The sequence below is a fragment of the Oncorhynchus clarkii genome, chromosome 26, assembly GCF_045791955.1.
Source record: "Oncorhynchus clarkii lewisi isolate Uvic-CL-2024 chromosome 26, UVic_Ocla_1.0, whole genome shotgun sequence".
NCBI classification, from domain to species: Eukaryota; Metazoa; Chordata; class Actinopteri; order Salmoniformes; family Salmonidae; genus Oncorhynchus; species Oncorhynchus clarkii.
In genome coordinates, this window is record NC_092172.1 from 16566209 (window position 1) to 16581724 (window position 15516).

Consider the following 15516-nt stretch of genomic DNA (forward strand, 5'->3'; position numbering starts at 1 on the left):
GTATTGTGTCTATGCTGTGAGGTAAGGTCGGGGGTAAGAAATCATGATGGCAGTTCTTGGCACTGAGTTACCCAAATCTTATACATGTATACCATGATTAGTCTAATCCCATCCTAGAGATTGCACCAGGTCACCTAATATATTATATTTGTAAGCCATTGGTACCATGCTAGCCTATGCCAATTTCTTGTTAATTGTGCATGCCTGGCACTGAGGAATATCCCGTGTCTGTCTCTTATTAGTGAGGGTGAAGTCCCCGAGTCAAACCACATTTCCCATGGGGGAAGGAGGGGCTACATTAACAATCATATCAACCAACTGAACAAATGGTCTTAACATTTGTCTGTTTTTTTCTGTAATATTCTTTGTAGATTTTTGTAGATTTTTTTTCTGGCAGGGAAAGATTGGTTCCTCTACAAACATCAAGAGATATGGATAAAGCAACAACAAGGTTTGAATATGTTTTTTCCCTGAAGTTTTTATTTCTTAGCAAGCAAAAATGTACTTTATTGGCATAGCCATGTTGTTGTTGGACTATATTACACATAAATAGCCACTTGTATTACTGTAGTTGTAAACAATATGTTCCTTTTAGAATGTATTAATTAAAACGGTGATGACATGTTCAGACTTAAAGACAAATAGTTCAATTGCACATTTACACAGACATCAGGGGGTCCGTTTTAGGCAAAGTCACAGAATCAAACTCAGACTAACACACTATTAAAACAAAACAAAACATAACATTAACAACAACAATAACTGGCATTTAATGCACAGCAAATTGTCAAACTGTTAAACTAACTTTAGTGCATGAATGTCTTGTTTGAGTCTTCCTCTAGAATGTACTAAATCAAAGTATACATGTTTTTTTGTGTGAATTAAATAAAAGTATGACATATTTCATAAACACACTATTCTAATGGATATTCAAATATATATTTACAAACCTAATGTAAGTACATTGTAGTGACCCATGGTAATAATCATCATAATGTTGTTGAATGAGGTAATTATGTGCGCAGAAAGTGCTGTAAGTTCTCACTTTTGAGAGAAGTAATGGTGATAGCAATGCCACAGAAATAATAACAATGCCATAACTGCTTTGCCATACACTATTGTTTTCCTTAATAACCTGGTGTACAGAAACACAATATAATGTACAATTGGGTGACCAGGATAGACTGGAATTAATACATTATTATTAATAATACATTATTATAAACCCTTTTTACATACAAAACTATATTGTATACATCCTGATAAGAAAAATAGAGGTTATGTCGTTCTCTGTCTAAAAATAGGATTTAAAAAGACACTTTGTGGTAGATGTTCTGTAAACATAAATTATACAACATTTGAGCAAATACTATTGGAGAGGTAGCCTAGTAATCGAATGGCCCGGGGCTGGTTTTCTACTAAGCAATATGGAATTGTTTCAAGATGGTCATACCAAGGATAATTTAGCTATTTGATTTGAATTGTAGGTATACAATTTTGTATTAGAAAAATATTTGATAAAACATTGAATTTGGTCTTACTGATATTAGCCCATAGAAACACATTGAGTAACAGATTAATTCATGAAATAACAGATTTACATTTCGTATCAGGTTTAGAACTTACACAGCAGGTTACGATAATTAAAGTAGCAGGTTAGGAGAATTAGGTTAAGGTTAGGAAAGGGGTTAGTGTTAGCTAAAATAATCACCTTTTGAGGTCAATTTGACAATCTGTATCCCATCTAGACATGATCTTGTAGCTCTGCCACCTTCTACCACAGATGTGGAAGGCCGTCATTGTCGGATGCGGTGGACTGAGACGCAGCCCACACAAAACAGATATCTCTACTTTAAACTGAAGGATTTTGATGGGGATTTTTGTTTATTATGCTAATTATGCGAATTATGCTAATTTAATTTCCACAGGGGCACGGACATCAACTTTATATGGTTGGGAGTAATACTTTGCCCTCTACATTGTTAAGGTACAATCCTGCCCTTAGCTGGCTATGTCAGTTGGTGCTCTGTGTGGGAATGAAGTGTCCATGCAGATCCATGTGAATGCTGGCGTCAATTGAGGCACGAGCAATTTCCTCAAAGGTTTTGGCATTAAGGACAAGCATGAAGGGGGATTTCTTTGGATTGAGTGAGACGACTGAGGACAAAATGACTCCTGAAAACAGAAAATAAATAAATGTACCGTTTTATAGTGACATAGACATCAGAGCTGATTAAATGTTTTTGTAGTGCTGAAGAAGACCTACTGCCTCTTACCATCATCCTCCTCCACAGCTCCTGGTGTGGCAACAAACACAGGCTCAGAGGGGTAGCAGTCCTCTTCTGTCCACTCAATGTACTTTCTGGTCACAATGTCCCCCTTCCCAATCTGTGTAAGTATTATTAACACAAACAGAAGCATGTTTTCAGTGAGTAATGAGGAGGAACAACTTCTCTATCTTTAAGGAGAATACATTGGTAAGAGACTACCTTATTTGGGTGTGGAGTCCACTCCACTCTTGAGCCATAGAAATAACGGTACTTCTTGCCATTGAATTTGTAGTTCATCCCTGGCAACTCCAAACCTGTTTGTGTACAAATGGAGATAAATACAATTGTATTGTAACATTTATTTAGAAAATTACATTTTTTTATAGGTACGATGTTCCATAAAAAATGCTGCAACTTATAACCCTCAATATTTCATTAAAACTAACAACTGTTTTACTAATGTAGCATTTGATATATAATGGTATACCGATCACTGTGATGTTCAGTTAACATCAAAGTCTCACCTTCAAATATTGTGTCCGGCAGGCAATACAGCGAGCCATCTCTCTGCATCACTGTTTTGGCTGTTGTGTCTTTGAGCCTCACAAGATTTGTTCCTTTTGGAGTATCCTATAACATACATGTATCCAGTCTTTATTTGTTGTATAAACATGTAATGGTAACATTTAATTTGAAGCGGCTTTGCATGAAGCTTAGATCGCCTTGAAAACATAATATGAATTAATAGCTAGTTCATCATGAAAATGTCTAATTAAGCAAAATATCACAGGCCCTGATCAGTTCTAGATGTGATATATTCACAATATATCACGACCTCTCATGCTTTAATGCCTATTATGCTCTATAGCTCCCTCTTTAAGGTGCTCAATGTTTTAACTGTTCATAAGGAGCTAAATATGAATGTATTTACAGGATAGATGTGGGGTCTTATCTACCTATATATACCTTGTCAACAGTGAGAGGCAAGACGAATCTCTGGCAGACTGGTGGGGAGAAGTTGATGTTGTTGCTCTCAATGAATTCATGGGTTTCCTTTCTCAGGTTCGCTAAGTAGAACATTTCATACAGATTGCTGTCTTTGTAGGTGACCATGTCAAACACTACATGGCCGTCGTCCTCGTAGGCGTTGATGTGGTGGAAAACCACCAGGGCATCGGTGTAGAACTTGGTGGACACAGCCTTCCCAGTCTTCTTGTCGACCAGGTGGATCAGCGTCTAAAGAATGACCAAGGGGATCACCAGAGAGAATGTAAGAAGTTTGATTGTTGGCAAAGTGAGTTGAAGATAAAAATGAACATCCCATGAGGCTGTGATCAGACAAGTGTAGCTTACAATGTCCTCTTTGTCGTATCTGAGGCAGCTGGCCCAGTTGACGCTTCTAAATATAGCTGTGGCCAGTCTGACGATGTCCAGTTTGAATGGCTGCTCGACAAAGATTATGTAATTCTCTGTCATGCCGAAGCTGTGGAAGTAGCTGGGAAAGAGGGTAGAGCGAAACGGTATATTGCAGACCTGCTTCACCTTCCGCAGGGCAGGCTTCTTATGCTCCTTGTCTGGAGAGGGAAAGAACATTGTCCTGTGAACACTTAAATGTGTAATCATTCATGGAGGTTTTTCCCCTAACATGTATATGGCCAAGAACCCCCAAAATTTAAATGTTCCGATACCTGATGCATTTACTGGAACCTTGAAGATGACATAGTTGGGCATGCCAAACCTCATGAGGGCAGTTCCCATGTTATAGGTGTTTCCCTCATCGTCGTAGTGAGGGTGTGAAGTCGCCATGTTCAGAGCAATGTGATTCCTGTAGTTCATCTGAGGTTGAGTTTACAGGGAGAATATATTAAAGCCAGTGATAATAGATTACATGGACAACAGTGATCATTTCAACAGATTTGAATTTACCTTTCCAATTACGTCCAGGGTCATTGGGTCAATTTGATTAATGTAGTTGACTTCTGATGAGGCATAGTAGTCCTCACCATATCTAATGATGTTTATCAGGTTGTTATCTGTGAAGTCTGGGATGGCAGCGAGAAGGTAGGAGAAGGCTCTGAAAAAAGGACAAGACACTATGTGATATTATGTGTTTTTGGTCATGTTTGTTGAGATTTTTTGTGTGGACATCCATGAAAGGGACATGTAAAATCAGGAACAAATAAACTATAAATCATGTTTAAAAATGCATTATTTACTTTGAAAATATGTTTTTGCAGGGATCGGGATAGATCATGGTCCCAAATTCTGACACAACAATCTTGTTTGCCTGAGTGTTTTTCTTGAAGGTGTCACTCCTCAGGAATTTACTCCTGTAGTACACATCACCTGTAAAACACAAAGATTCTCAGCCCGATTCAGCCAGCTGGGAAAGTGTTCACCATTTGTGGAAATGTACAATGTGTTGTTCCTGTCTCACCATCTTTGAAGGTGAAACTATGAATTAAGGCCATGCCATCAAACCAGTGGTTGTATTCAGTGTCTCCCACTTTAAAGAGACCAGGCCCATTGCGCAGCAATGTCCCTTGTAGCCACTCAGGGACACATCCTGCAAGCACAGAAGATACAAGACATAAATGCTTTCATTTTTACCATATTTCCATGTGATAAACCAAACAATGTACAAATGGAGCTGATCCCTGATAAAGTTTGACCTTCAGCCTATATATTTTTTTGAATGGCAAATTTGATAACTTTTGAAAGTTTACAATAGAGGTTCATTATACCTCATATACTGTATATAGGTGTTTGTGTCAGTGAAGGCTCTTCGGAGGAGGAAGGGGAGGCCCATCGTCCTCAGTGATTTTCAGAAAAATCTCAATTGTAAAACATTAAAAAAGTTATCCTTTTTAGATAGAATTATACTAAATATAATCATGTCATCAAATAATTGATTAAAACATTGTTTTGCAATGGTCTACAGTAAAAAAAAATAGTCCTTCAACTTGTAAGCATTGCAATTTAGGCTATCATTTTGGGTACTGATGTCTCGCAGGATAATTGTTTAACTCTATTTGTGTTTTATAACTGTTTTTACTATAAGGCTACACTTAAAATGAGACCCTATCTCACAGGCCTCTAAATATAGCCTTTTTAAAAAAAAACGAAATTTTTGAAGAAGCACTTGCAGTGGCTGATAGAGAAAACAGATCTGGCAATAAGAATAGAGTCTTGACAATTTGGGACCCCTTGGCTATACCACAGTAGCCCTACACGGTAAAATAACAACTCAATGTTTATATCCCAGGACAAGTTAGCTAGCAACAGCAAGCTAGCTAAATAGGACAAATTAGTTAGTGTAACAGTACAAGTTTAGACCGTCCCTCGCCCATACCCGGGCGCGAACCAGGGACCTTCTGCACACATCAACAACTGACACCTACGAAGCGTCGTTACCCATCGCTCCACAAAAGCCGCGGCCCTTGCAGAGCAAGGGGAACTACTACTTCAAGGTCTCAGAGCAAGTGACGTCACTGATTGAAACGCTATTTAGCGTGAAACGGCTAACCAAGCTAGCCGTTTCACATCCGTTACACTAGCAAGTGCAAGCTAGCTAGCTAAATTGCCAAACATGTTTAATGCTTTTCGACGTGTTGCCAAATGAATGTCATTGGTTCAGAGTTTGTTTCGGTATTTTAACCTGCGTGTCGTGATAGCGTTTGGTGTAGGGGGACAAAATAAATGTATGCACGATAGCGCACGCGCGCAGCCGGTTTGGGTTCCGTGTCGTCACAGAAACTGCGAACACACAGGCAGAGAAGCACAAAGGACACTTTTTCTGAAAGACGCTAACCAAATTCCCATATCGATCAATGTGATACAATCCTTTTCCAAAGCGTCTGGTCTATATCTTAACATTAAGAAATGTGAACTCATGGCTGTCAAAAGATTGTGTGACACCTTCATATTATGGTATTCCAGTAAAAGAAGAACTTACATATTTAGGCATAACCATTACAAAGGATCAGAAGTCTAGAGGCTTACTAAATTTTAACCCTCTTATTAAAAAAAAAACAGAATAAACTAAATCAATGGCTACAGAGGGACCTATCTTTAAAAGGTAGAGTCCTAATAACCAAGGCTGAAGGTATCTCTAGACTAACATATGGTGCGTTATCTTTATATCTTGACCGTAAAATAAGCAAGGAGATAGACCAGATGCTTTTCAACTTTCTTTGGAGAATCCGTACCCATTACATTAGGAAAACTGTTGTAATGAACACTTATGAGAATGGAGGACTGAATTTTCTGGATTTTACTACTTTAAATAATACTTTTAAGATCAATTGGATAAAACAATTCCTAAGAAGACCCACTTCTATCTGGAATTGTATTCCTCATCATGTCTTCTCTACTTTTGGTGGCCTTAACTTTATGTTGTTTTGCAATTATAATATTGACAAAGTTCCAGTGAAACTTTCTGCCTTTCATCGGCAGGTTTTCTTGTCATGGTCCTTAATTTATAAACACAATTTTTCTCCACACAGATATTATATATGGAATAATCAGGATATATTGTATAAAAATACCTCTCTGTTTTTAGAATATTGGTTCCGAAATAATATCCTATTGGTGAGACAACTGGTAAATGCAGAGGGTCTTTTACTCAGTTATAAAGAATTCTTATCACTTTACAAGGTCCCTGTAACACCTAAAGATTTTGCAATTGTTTTAGATGCCATTCCCTCAGGTGTTACTCTGTTATTCAGGAACGTGTCAAGAGCTGACCCTCAGAGCCTACCTTCTGTTGACCCTGTTGACTCATCAGTAGAAAATATTTGTTTCTCTTTTGGTCCATTCAACAACAGAGCGATACGATCCTTGTTTCAGCAGGATGTTGTATCTATACCTTATGTCATGCCTTATTGGAATGGATTTATTGATAATATCTGTTGGAAAAAAGTTTGGATGTTGCCACACACATACCTACTTGTTAACAAAATTAAGGAAGTTTCCTTTAAAATTATTCATAAATATTATCCTGCCAACCACTATATGAAGAAGTTTAAGGAAAACATCAACTCAAATTGCTCCTTTTGTAATGACCACCCAGAAACAGTTGTGCATCTTTTTTGGCATTGTATGCATGTAAGAAAACTGTGGTAAGACATCAGTAGGTTTATAATTGAACACATTTATGAAGATTTTACACTATTGTGGAGAGATGTACTGTTTGGATTCTTTACATACAATAGAAATAAGCGGAATCATTTTTATGTAATTAATTTCATTATTCTTTTGGCCAAATTTCATATACACAAATGTAAATTTACAAACAGAAAACCACATTTTCGTACCCTACAAAAAGAAATTGAACTGTATTTTAAGACAGTTAAATGCTCTACTAACAAAAAAGATGTTAGAATTGTAAGTATATGCATGTCCCTTAAAGTCCTTGTGTAATTGTAATGTGATATTGTACCCCCTAGCTCGATTGTCTATTGTTTGTAATCTATGTATGCTTGTGTTTCCTCATGTGCTTTATGTATTGATTTGAAATTAATAATAAAAAATAAAAAACATGTTTAAAAAAAGAGAAGCACAAAAGGATGGAGGTGCGGCGAGAGAGCAGACGAAAACGCTTCTTCGGGGAGCGCAGCTGTGCGCAGCAATACAAATTGGTGCTGTGACGTCGTCGCAGCAACAGCAAAACGTAATCCACCGTTTTCTAGCGGAGCCAATAGCGGAGCTCACTGAAAAATAGTTGGAAACACTGCACAAGATATTAATCAGAACGTGCCAACGTTAAAAAAGTAAAGTTGCTCAGAAGGAAATAATAGTTTTATTATGCAAGTCACTAGCAAATAGGAAACTAACTTACTAACATAGCAATAACACTGAACTACCTTGAAAGATCGGCTAGCTAGTACATAAAGGGATACGCCTACCTGTTACTTCTGCTTTGACAGGTTCGGGTGATTCAGTCCCGTTCTTGCCGATGATGGATTGAAACATGGCATCAACTATGTTTCAATCTATAGGCTGTTATGTGGTACAGTGGTCCCTTATCAACCACAATAGGTTATATCAAGCTAGACTATGGACGGGTCCGTCTATATCTTTGTGGTATGGACAATAGTCTAGGGGTAAAATTCCAAATGTATTACATAACTGTATCACGTATGACCACGTAGGCTACTAGGCCCCGTCTATTGGCTGGTTTAGGTAAAGCGATCACAAAAAGTGATAACTCACTAAAACAATTACTATCGCCATCTACTGGCCTGTTTATGTATAATCAAACTGTAACAATGGTGGTTATATAACATCACGAAGAAACAGAGGTCAGACTCTTTTAATGCATTTTATTACAACTTTGAATTGAAACTCCACTTCTTCTCTTTTACCCCTTCTTCTTCATCTCTTATCAAATTGGCATCTTGAACTTTACTAAAAGATGGAAAAGAAAAAAAAGAAATGGATAGATTAGAAATAAAATGTGCTTTTGGGCAGTCTTCACGATAATGGGAGTTTATTGATTTTATACATGTAATGGGCTGCCCTATAGTAAGTTTATTAATGAAAACTAAAAAGCAAACACCTGGTAAACAGCTGAGGGATGGGCTGGAGAAATGTAACCACTCTCAAATTCATAGACAGAGCTATGGATGCAAGGACTGCTCATCCATGAGATAAAAATGTAATGTATGTAAGTTTTAACCATGTTTTGGAGCTATGCAGTGTTTATTTACAATTTTTGTTTACAAAGTAATGGAGTCAAACAGTTATATTTAGACAGTTGAATAAGCTCAACAGGCATTACAAATGACATTATTCAAGAATCAATGGCTATATACAGTGTCATTCTTTTACAAGTGAAAACATGTACAGTGCATTTGGAGAGTATTCAGACCCCTTGACTTTTTCCACATTTTGTTACGTTACAGCCTTATTCTAAAATCGATTAAATTGTTTTTCCCCCCTCAATGTTTGCTAATTTATATATTAAAAAAATAATAATAACAGATACCACATTTACATAAGTATTCAAACCCTTTACTTAGTACATTGTTGAAGCACCTTTGGCAACAATTACAGCCTTGAGTCTTCTTGGGTAAGACGCTACAAGCTTGTATTTGGGGAGTTTCCCCAATTCTTCTCTCCAAATCCTCTCAAGCTCTGTCAGATTGGATGGGGAGCGTCGCTGCAGAGCTATTTTCAGGTCTCTCCAGAGATGTTCGATCAGGTTTAACTCAGGGCTCTGGCTGGGCCACTCAAGGACATTCAGAGACTTGTCCTGAAGTCACTCCTGCGTTCTCTTGGCTGTGTGCTTAGGGTTGTTGTCCTGTTAGAAGGTGAACCTTTGCCCCAGCCTGAGGTCCTGGGCTCTCTGGAGCAGATTTTCATCAAGGATCTCTCTGTACTTTGCTCCATTCATCTTTCACTCAATCCTGACTAGTCTCCAAGTCCCTGCCACTGAAAAACAGCCCCACAGAATGATACTGCCACCACCATGCTTCACCGTAGGGATGTTGTCAGGTTTCCTCCAGACGTGACACTTGGCATTTAGATCAAATAGTTCAATTTGGTTTCATCAGACCAGAGATGCTTGTTTCTCATGGTCTGAGAGTCCTAACGTGCCCTTTGGCAAACTCCAAGCGGGCTGTCATGTGCCTCTTACTGAGGAGTGGCTTCTGTCTGGCCTCTCTACCATACAGGCCTTGATTGGTGAAGTGCTGCAGAGAATGTTGTCCTTCTGGAAGATTCTCCCAACTCCACAGAGGAACTCTGGAGCTTTGTCAGAGTGACCATCGGGTTCTTGGTCACTGCCAAGTCCAAGGCCCTTCTCCCCTGATTGCTCAGTTTGGCCGGGCAGCCAGCTCCAAATTGATTCCATTTAAGAATCACGACGACCACTGTGTTCTTGGGGACATTCAATGCTACAGACAGTTTTTGTTACCCTTCTCCAGATCTGTGCCTCGACACAATCCTGTCTCAGAGCTCCTTCGACCTCACTGCTTGGTTTTTGTTGTATAGATAGATGTGTGCCTTTCCAAATCATGTCCAATCAATTCAATTTACCACAGGTGGACTCCAATCAAGTTCAACTTGGACTCCAACCAATCAATGCCGCACGGCAATCACTCATCCATATATTTATATGTACTGTACATATTCTTATTCATTCCTTTACACTTGTGTGTATAAGGTAGTTTTTGTGAAATTGTTAGATTACTTGTTAGATATTACTGTATGGTCGGAACTAGAAGCACAAGCATTTCGCTACACTTGCATTAACATCTGCTAACCGTGTGTATGTGACCAATAACATTTTATTTGAAATTGTAGAAACCTCTCAAGGATGATCAGTGGAAACAGGATGCACCTGAGCTCAATTTCAAGCCTCATAGAAAAGGGTAAATAAGTTTTTTTTTTATTGTTTTTTAAAATTATATATACATTTGCAAAATGTCCAAAAAATCTGTTTTTGCTTTGTCATTATGGGGTATTGTGTGTAGATTGATGAGGAAAGTGTTTTATTGAATCCATGTTAGAATAAGGCTGTAACGTAACAAAATGTAGAAAAAGTGAGGGGTCTGAGTACTTTCCGAATGTACTTGTATGTACCAATCCCAGATTGCCCCTTTAAGACCTTTTTACCTTTCATAATAAATTGGTTCCCTCTCAAACTTCCTCTTCGCCTCCCCAACAGAGATTTTGTCTCTGGCTGACATGGCCTGGATAGTGGCCTGGGACAGTATTAAAAACCAATAATTAATCATTGTAACTTAATGAATGGATAAAGGGAAGTTTAAAGGAGTAAACAAGCATACATATGTTAAAATCCATGAAAGTGTCAGTAGATGGTAAGAGTTCACTGCCCATTATTTTGGCTGCCATGGCTGGATGAAGAGATGTCAGTGACTTTGAAAGAGAGGCCTCAAAGGAGCATAGGGGGTTAACGGTGTGTGTTTGTCTCAGTCACCAGATCGCAACCCAATTGCAGACTTATTGGAGATTCTGGAGTGGCGCCTGAGACAGCGTTTTCCACCAGCATCAACAAAACATTAAATTATGGAATTTCTAGAGGAAGATTGGTGTCACCTCCCTCCAATAGAGATCCAGTGTCACTGTAAATTATTTGCAATCAGTGTATCAATAAATCAATCAATTAATTTTCTTGCACTGGTAATTGCGTCCTTCTGAGCCGAGGAGTAGACATGAAAATAGAAGGAAATTACGTAGGAGTGGCCCAGTTTTACTGAGGGGCCAATTTAGCCAGAGGCTCTTTTAATGAGAGGCCAGATTCTCAGTCTCCAGCAGGACTCTACGACGGTGGCTACATTATGGAATTAGTCCATAAGCCAGACCCCCAAATTTGGTCTATCAGGCTCACTGGAGGCGACAATGTGTCCTAGTGAATTTAGAAAATGTGTGATAGCAGTGCAGCAATTGGAGCTTTCTCCAGTAATAACTATTTCTTTCATTCCTCAATCCCGTACAATTTTCCCATAGGGGTTTTACCCTATGACAGATAATGCTAATATACAAGTTATTGCTCACGTATAAGCTTTAATTATACAGTGCCTTGCGAAAGTATTCGGCCCCCTTGAACTTTGCGATCTTTTGCCACATTTCAGGCTTCAAACATAAAGATATAAAACTGTATTTTTTTGTGAAGAATCAACAACAAGTGGGACACAATCATGAAGTGGAACGACATTTATTGGATATTTCAAACTTTTTTAACAAATCAAAAACTGAAAAATTGGGCGTGCAAAATTATTCAGCCCCTTTACTTTCAGTGCAGCAAACTCTCTCCAGAAGTTCAGTGAGGATCTCTGAATGATCCAATGTTGACCTAAATGACTAATGATGATAAATACAATCCACCTGTGTGTAATCAAGTCTCCGTATAAATGCACCTGCACTGTGATAGTCTCAGAGGTCCGTTAAAAGCGCAGAGAGCATCATGAAGAACAAGGAACACACCAGGCAGGTCCGAGATACTGTTGTGAAGAAGTTTAAAGCCGGATTTGGATACAAAAAGATTTCCCAAGCTTTAAACATCCCAAGGAGCACTGTGCAAGCGATAATATTGAAATGGAAGGAGTATCAGACCACTGCAAATCTACCAAGACCTGGCCGTCCCTCTAAACTTTCAGCTCATACAAGGAGAAGACTGAATCAGAGATGCAGCCAAGAGGCCCATGATCACTCTGGATGAACTGCAGAGATCTACAGCTGAGGTGGGAGACTCTGTCCATAGGACAACAATCAGTCGTATATTGCACAAATCTGGCCTTTATGGAAGAGTGGCAAGAAGAAAGCCATTTCTTAAAGATATCCATAAAAAGTGTCGTTTAAAGTTTGCCACAAGCCACCTGGGAGACACACCAAACATGTGGAAGAAGGTGCTCTGGTCAGATGAAACCAAAATTGAACTTTTTGGCAACAATGCAAAACGTTATGTTTGGCGTAAAAGCAACACAGCTGAACACACCATCCCCACTGTCAAACATGGTGGTGGCAGCATCATGGTTTGGGCCTGCTTTTCTTCAGCAGGGACAGGGAAGATGGTTAAAATTGATGGGAAGATGGATGGAGCCAAATACAGGACCATTCTGGAAGAAAACCTGATGGAGTCTGCAAAAGACCTGAGACTGGGACGGAGATTTGTCTTCCAACAAGACAATGATCCAAAACATAAAGCAAAATCTACAATGGAATGGTTCAAAAATAAACATATCCAGGTGTTAGAATGGCCAAGTCAAAGTCCAGACCTGAATCCAATCGAGAATCTGTGGAAAGAACTGAAAACTGCTGTTCACAAATGCTCTCCATCCAACCTCACTGAGCTCGAGCTGTTTTGCAAGGAGGAATGGGAAAAAATGTCAGTCTCTCGATGTGCAAAACTGATAGAGACATACCCCAAGCGAGCTGTAATCGCAGCAAAAGGTGGCGCTACAAAGTATTAACTTAAGGGGGATGAATAATTTTGCACGCCCAATTTTTCAGTTTTTGATTTGTTAAAAAAGTTTGAAATATCCAATAAATGTCGTTCCACTTCATGATTGTGTCCCACTTGTTGTTGATTCTTCACAAAAAAATACAGTTTTATATCTTTATGTTTGAAGCCTGAAATGTGGCAAAGTTCAAGGGGGCCGAATACTTTCGCAAGGCACTGTATATCATTGGAAAGATTCACAGCTGTCCTGACACATTTTTGGAATGTTCAGGTCAACAGAAGTTTAACCTTTGACCTAGAGGGTACATATCAGAATTACCTGTATAAATTGCTTTTAAAAGGAAACCCTGACACATTTTTAACTTTGTCTGACAAGTGGTTCTGAAAGGTCATTACCTTTCAAATGATATATAATATAACTAACTTTGAAAGCACTCGCTACAACTATTGTTTAATAATCACCCATATTATGCTATTGACATTAGAATTTTGGAAGCTTAGCCATATACTTTCATGTAGTGGGACAACTATGTTTTTGAATTGTAACTTTGGTGATAGAGGCACCAGATTTCACACACATAGCTAGAACAGGGTTTTAAACAGATGTGTAGATACAGGGCCATCAGAGGATTCAGGCATTATCCCCACAGGGTTTTTTTCTCTCAATATGGCCGCCACATAACTCATTGGGGATAAATTTCACAAATCTACAAGATCTACAAATCTTTTCTAGCTGTGTACAGTATGTGCAATTTGGTGCCTCTATCACCAAAGTTACAATCCAAAAACATAGTTGGTCGAAGCTCTGAACATACCGAAAATGTGTCTGATGGATAACTGTAAATTCAAGCTTTCCAATGATGTATGATTAAATGGTATACGTGACCAATAACTTGTTCTATACTGGCATGGTTTGTCAAAGGGTAAAATCCCTATGGGAAAATGTATGGAATGGAGGGATGAAAGAAAGCCTGATAACCGGAGAAAGCTCAAATTGCTGCACTGCTATCACACATTTTCCAACTCTAGGGACATAGACCTTTAAAGAAATCACTATGAGACATCACCCCAAGTGAGCCCGACCGATCCCCCGCCCTGGCTCATGGACTAGTATGCACACTCCACACAGAAGTGCATGCACACTCCACACAGAAGTGCATGCACGCACACACATGCCTTTTCAACTAATTGTTGTGAAACTTACTGTTATCTAAATGCCAATTCTGTGCAAAATGATTACGCAATTCTTTCAAACACAGATCATGTCCATTATCTTTAAACACACGATAAGGCCACACACATTCAGGCATCTGAGAATAACACATTTAATATGTTCTGTTATTATCTCAGTGCAATTATTGTAGCCTATCATGTTGACATGATGTAAGGCAACTTGAGTTTAATCCCACAAACTCCTTGGGGTTTATAAAATGTATCCAAATGGAAAATGCATTAATCCACCATGGCCTGGATTCTCTTTAGTCAATTGGAAAATGTAGAGCAGGCCTATACTTTGGACCTACGTTTATTTGCCTTTATCTGTGCACATACTTAGCTATATGTGTTTATGGTTTTACAGAGGTCAATTCTGCTGTCACTGATTACCACATAGTACAGCTGGTCTAGAGCAATGCTTCCCAAACTCGGTCCTGGGGCCCCCATGGGGGCACGTTTTGGTTTTTGCCCTACCACTACACAGCTGAATCAAATAACCAACTCATCATCAAGCTTTGATTATTTGAATCAGCTGAGTATTGTTAGGGAAAAATCCAAAACTTACACCCAGGGGGGCCCCAGGACCGAGTTTGGGAAGCGCTGGTCTAGAGTCCCATATACGCCAACATTCTATCATTAGATTACATTTTCATACACAATAGAAACAAGGGAGCTAAAACTTAATAAACACCAAATGACATGATACCGACTCACATGCAGCTCCGAAAAAGAGACATGTTCTTATTAGTCAAAACAGACAGAAGACTTGTCGAGTTCACCACATGAACAAATGCATTTTCCTTTACAACTAAGGATGTCAAAAGTCCAGAAGAGTTGGACATGACTGTCAGGAGACAAGGCCACTGTCTGGGTCAGTGGTTGATTTAAAAGTCCTCTGACAGTTCACAGCAGTACCAATGTTAATCAACAAAATTCTTGGCCCTGTAAAGTTTAATATGTGGTATAAATACAAAGACTCTGTATTTTTGGACTTTTATAACTCTGATGGTCTTTATCTGGGTCATTGGTTTGTTGCTGCCAAACCTGTATAAAGTTGATCTACACCTGCAAGCTGCAGTGTGTTACATCAATGGTAGCCTTCAG

General features: G+C 38.8%; 1 protein-coding gene across 1 annotated transcript; it reads right to left on the bottom strand.

The window, feature by feature from the left end:
* Positions 1–448: 448 nt before the first annotated feature.
* On the bottom strand, positions 449–8392 carry LOC139384844 (beta,beta-carotene 15,15'-dioxygenase-like). The gene is made up of 11 exons (XM_071129740.1): positions 8177–8392; positions 4708–4836; positions 4487–4616; positions 4197–4344; positions 3959–4106; positions 3624–3844; positions 3237–3506; positions 2795–2900; positions 2490–2584; positions 2277–2388; positions 449–2175 (listed from the first exon to the last, which is right to left on the bottom strand). Exons 1-11 carry the CDS (start codon positions 8241–8243, stop codon positions 2015–2017), a joined length of 1587 nt encoding a protein of 528 aa, XP_070985841.1. The 5' UTR covers positions 8244–8392; the 3' UTR covers positions 449–2014.
* Between the last annotated feature and the right edge of the window lie 7124 nt (positions 8393–15516).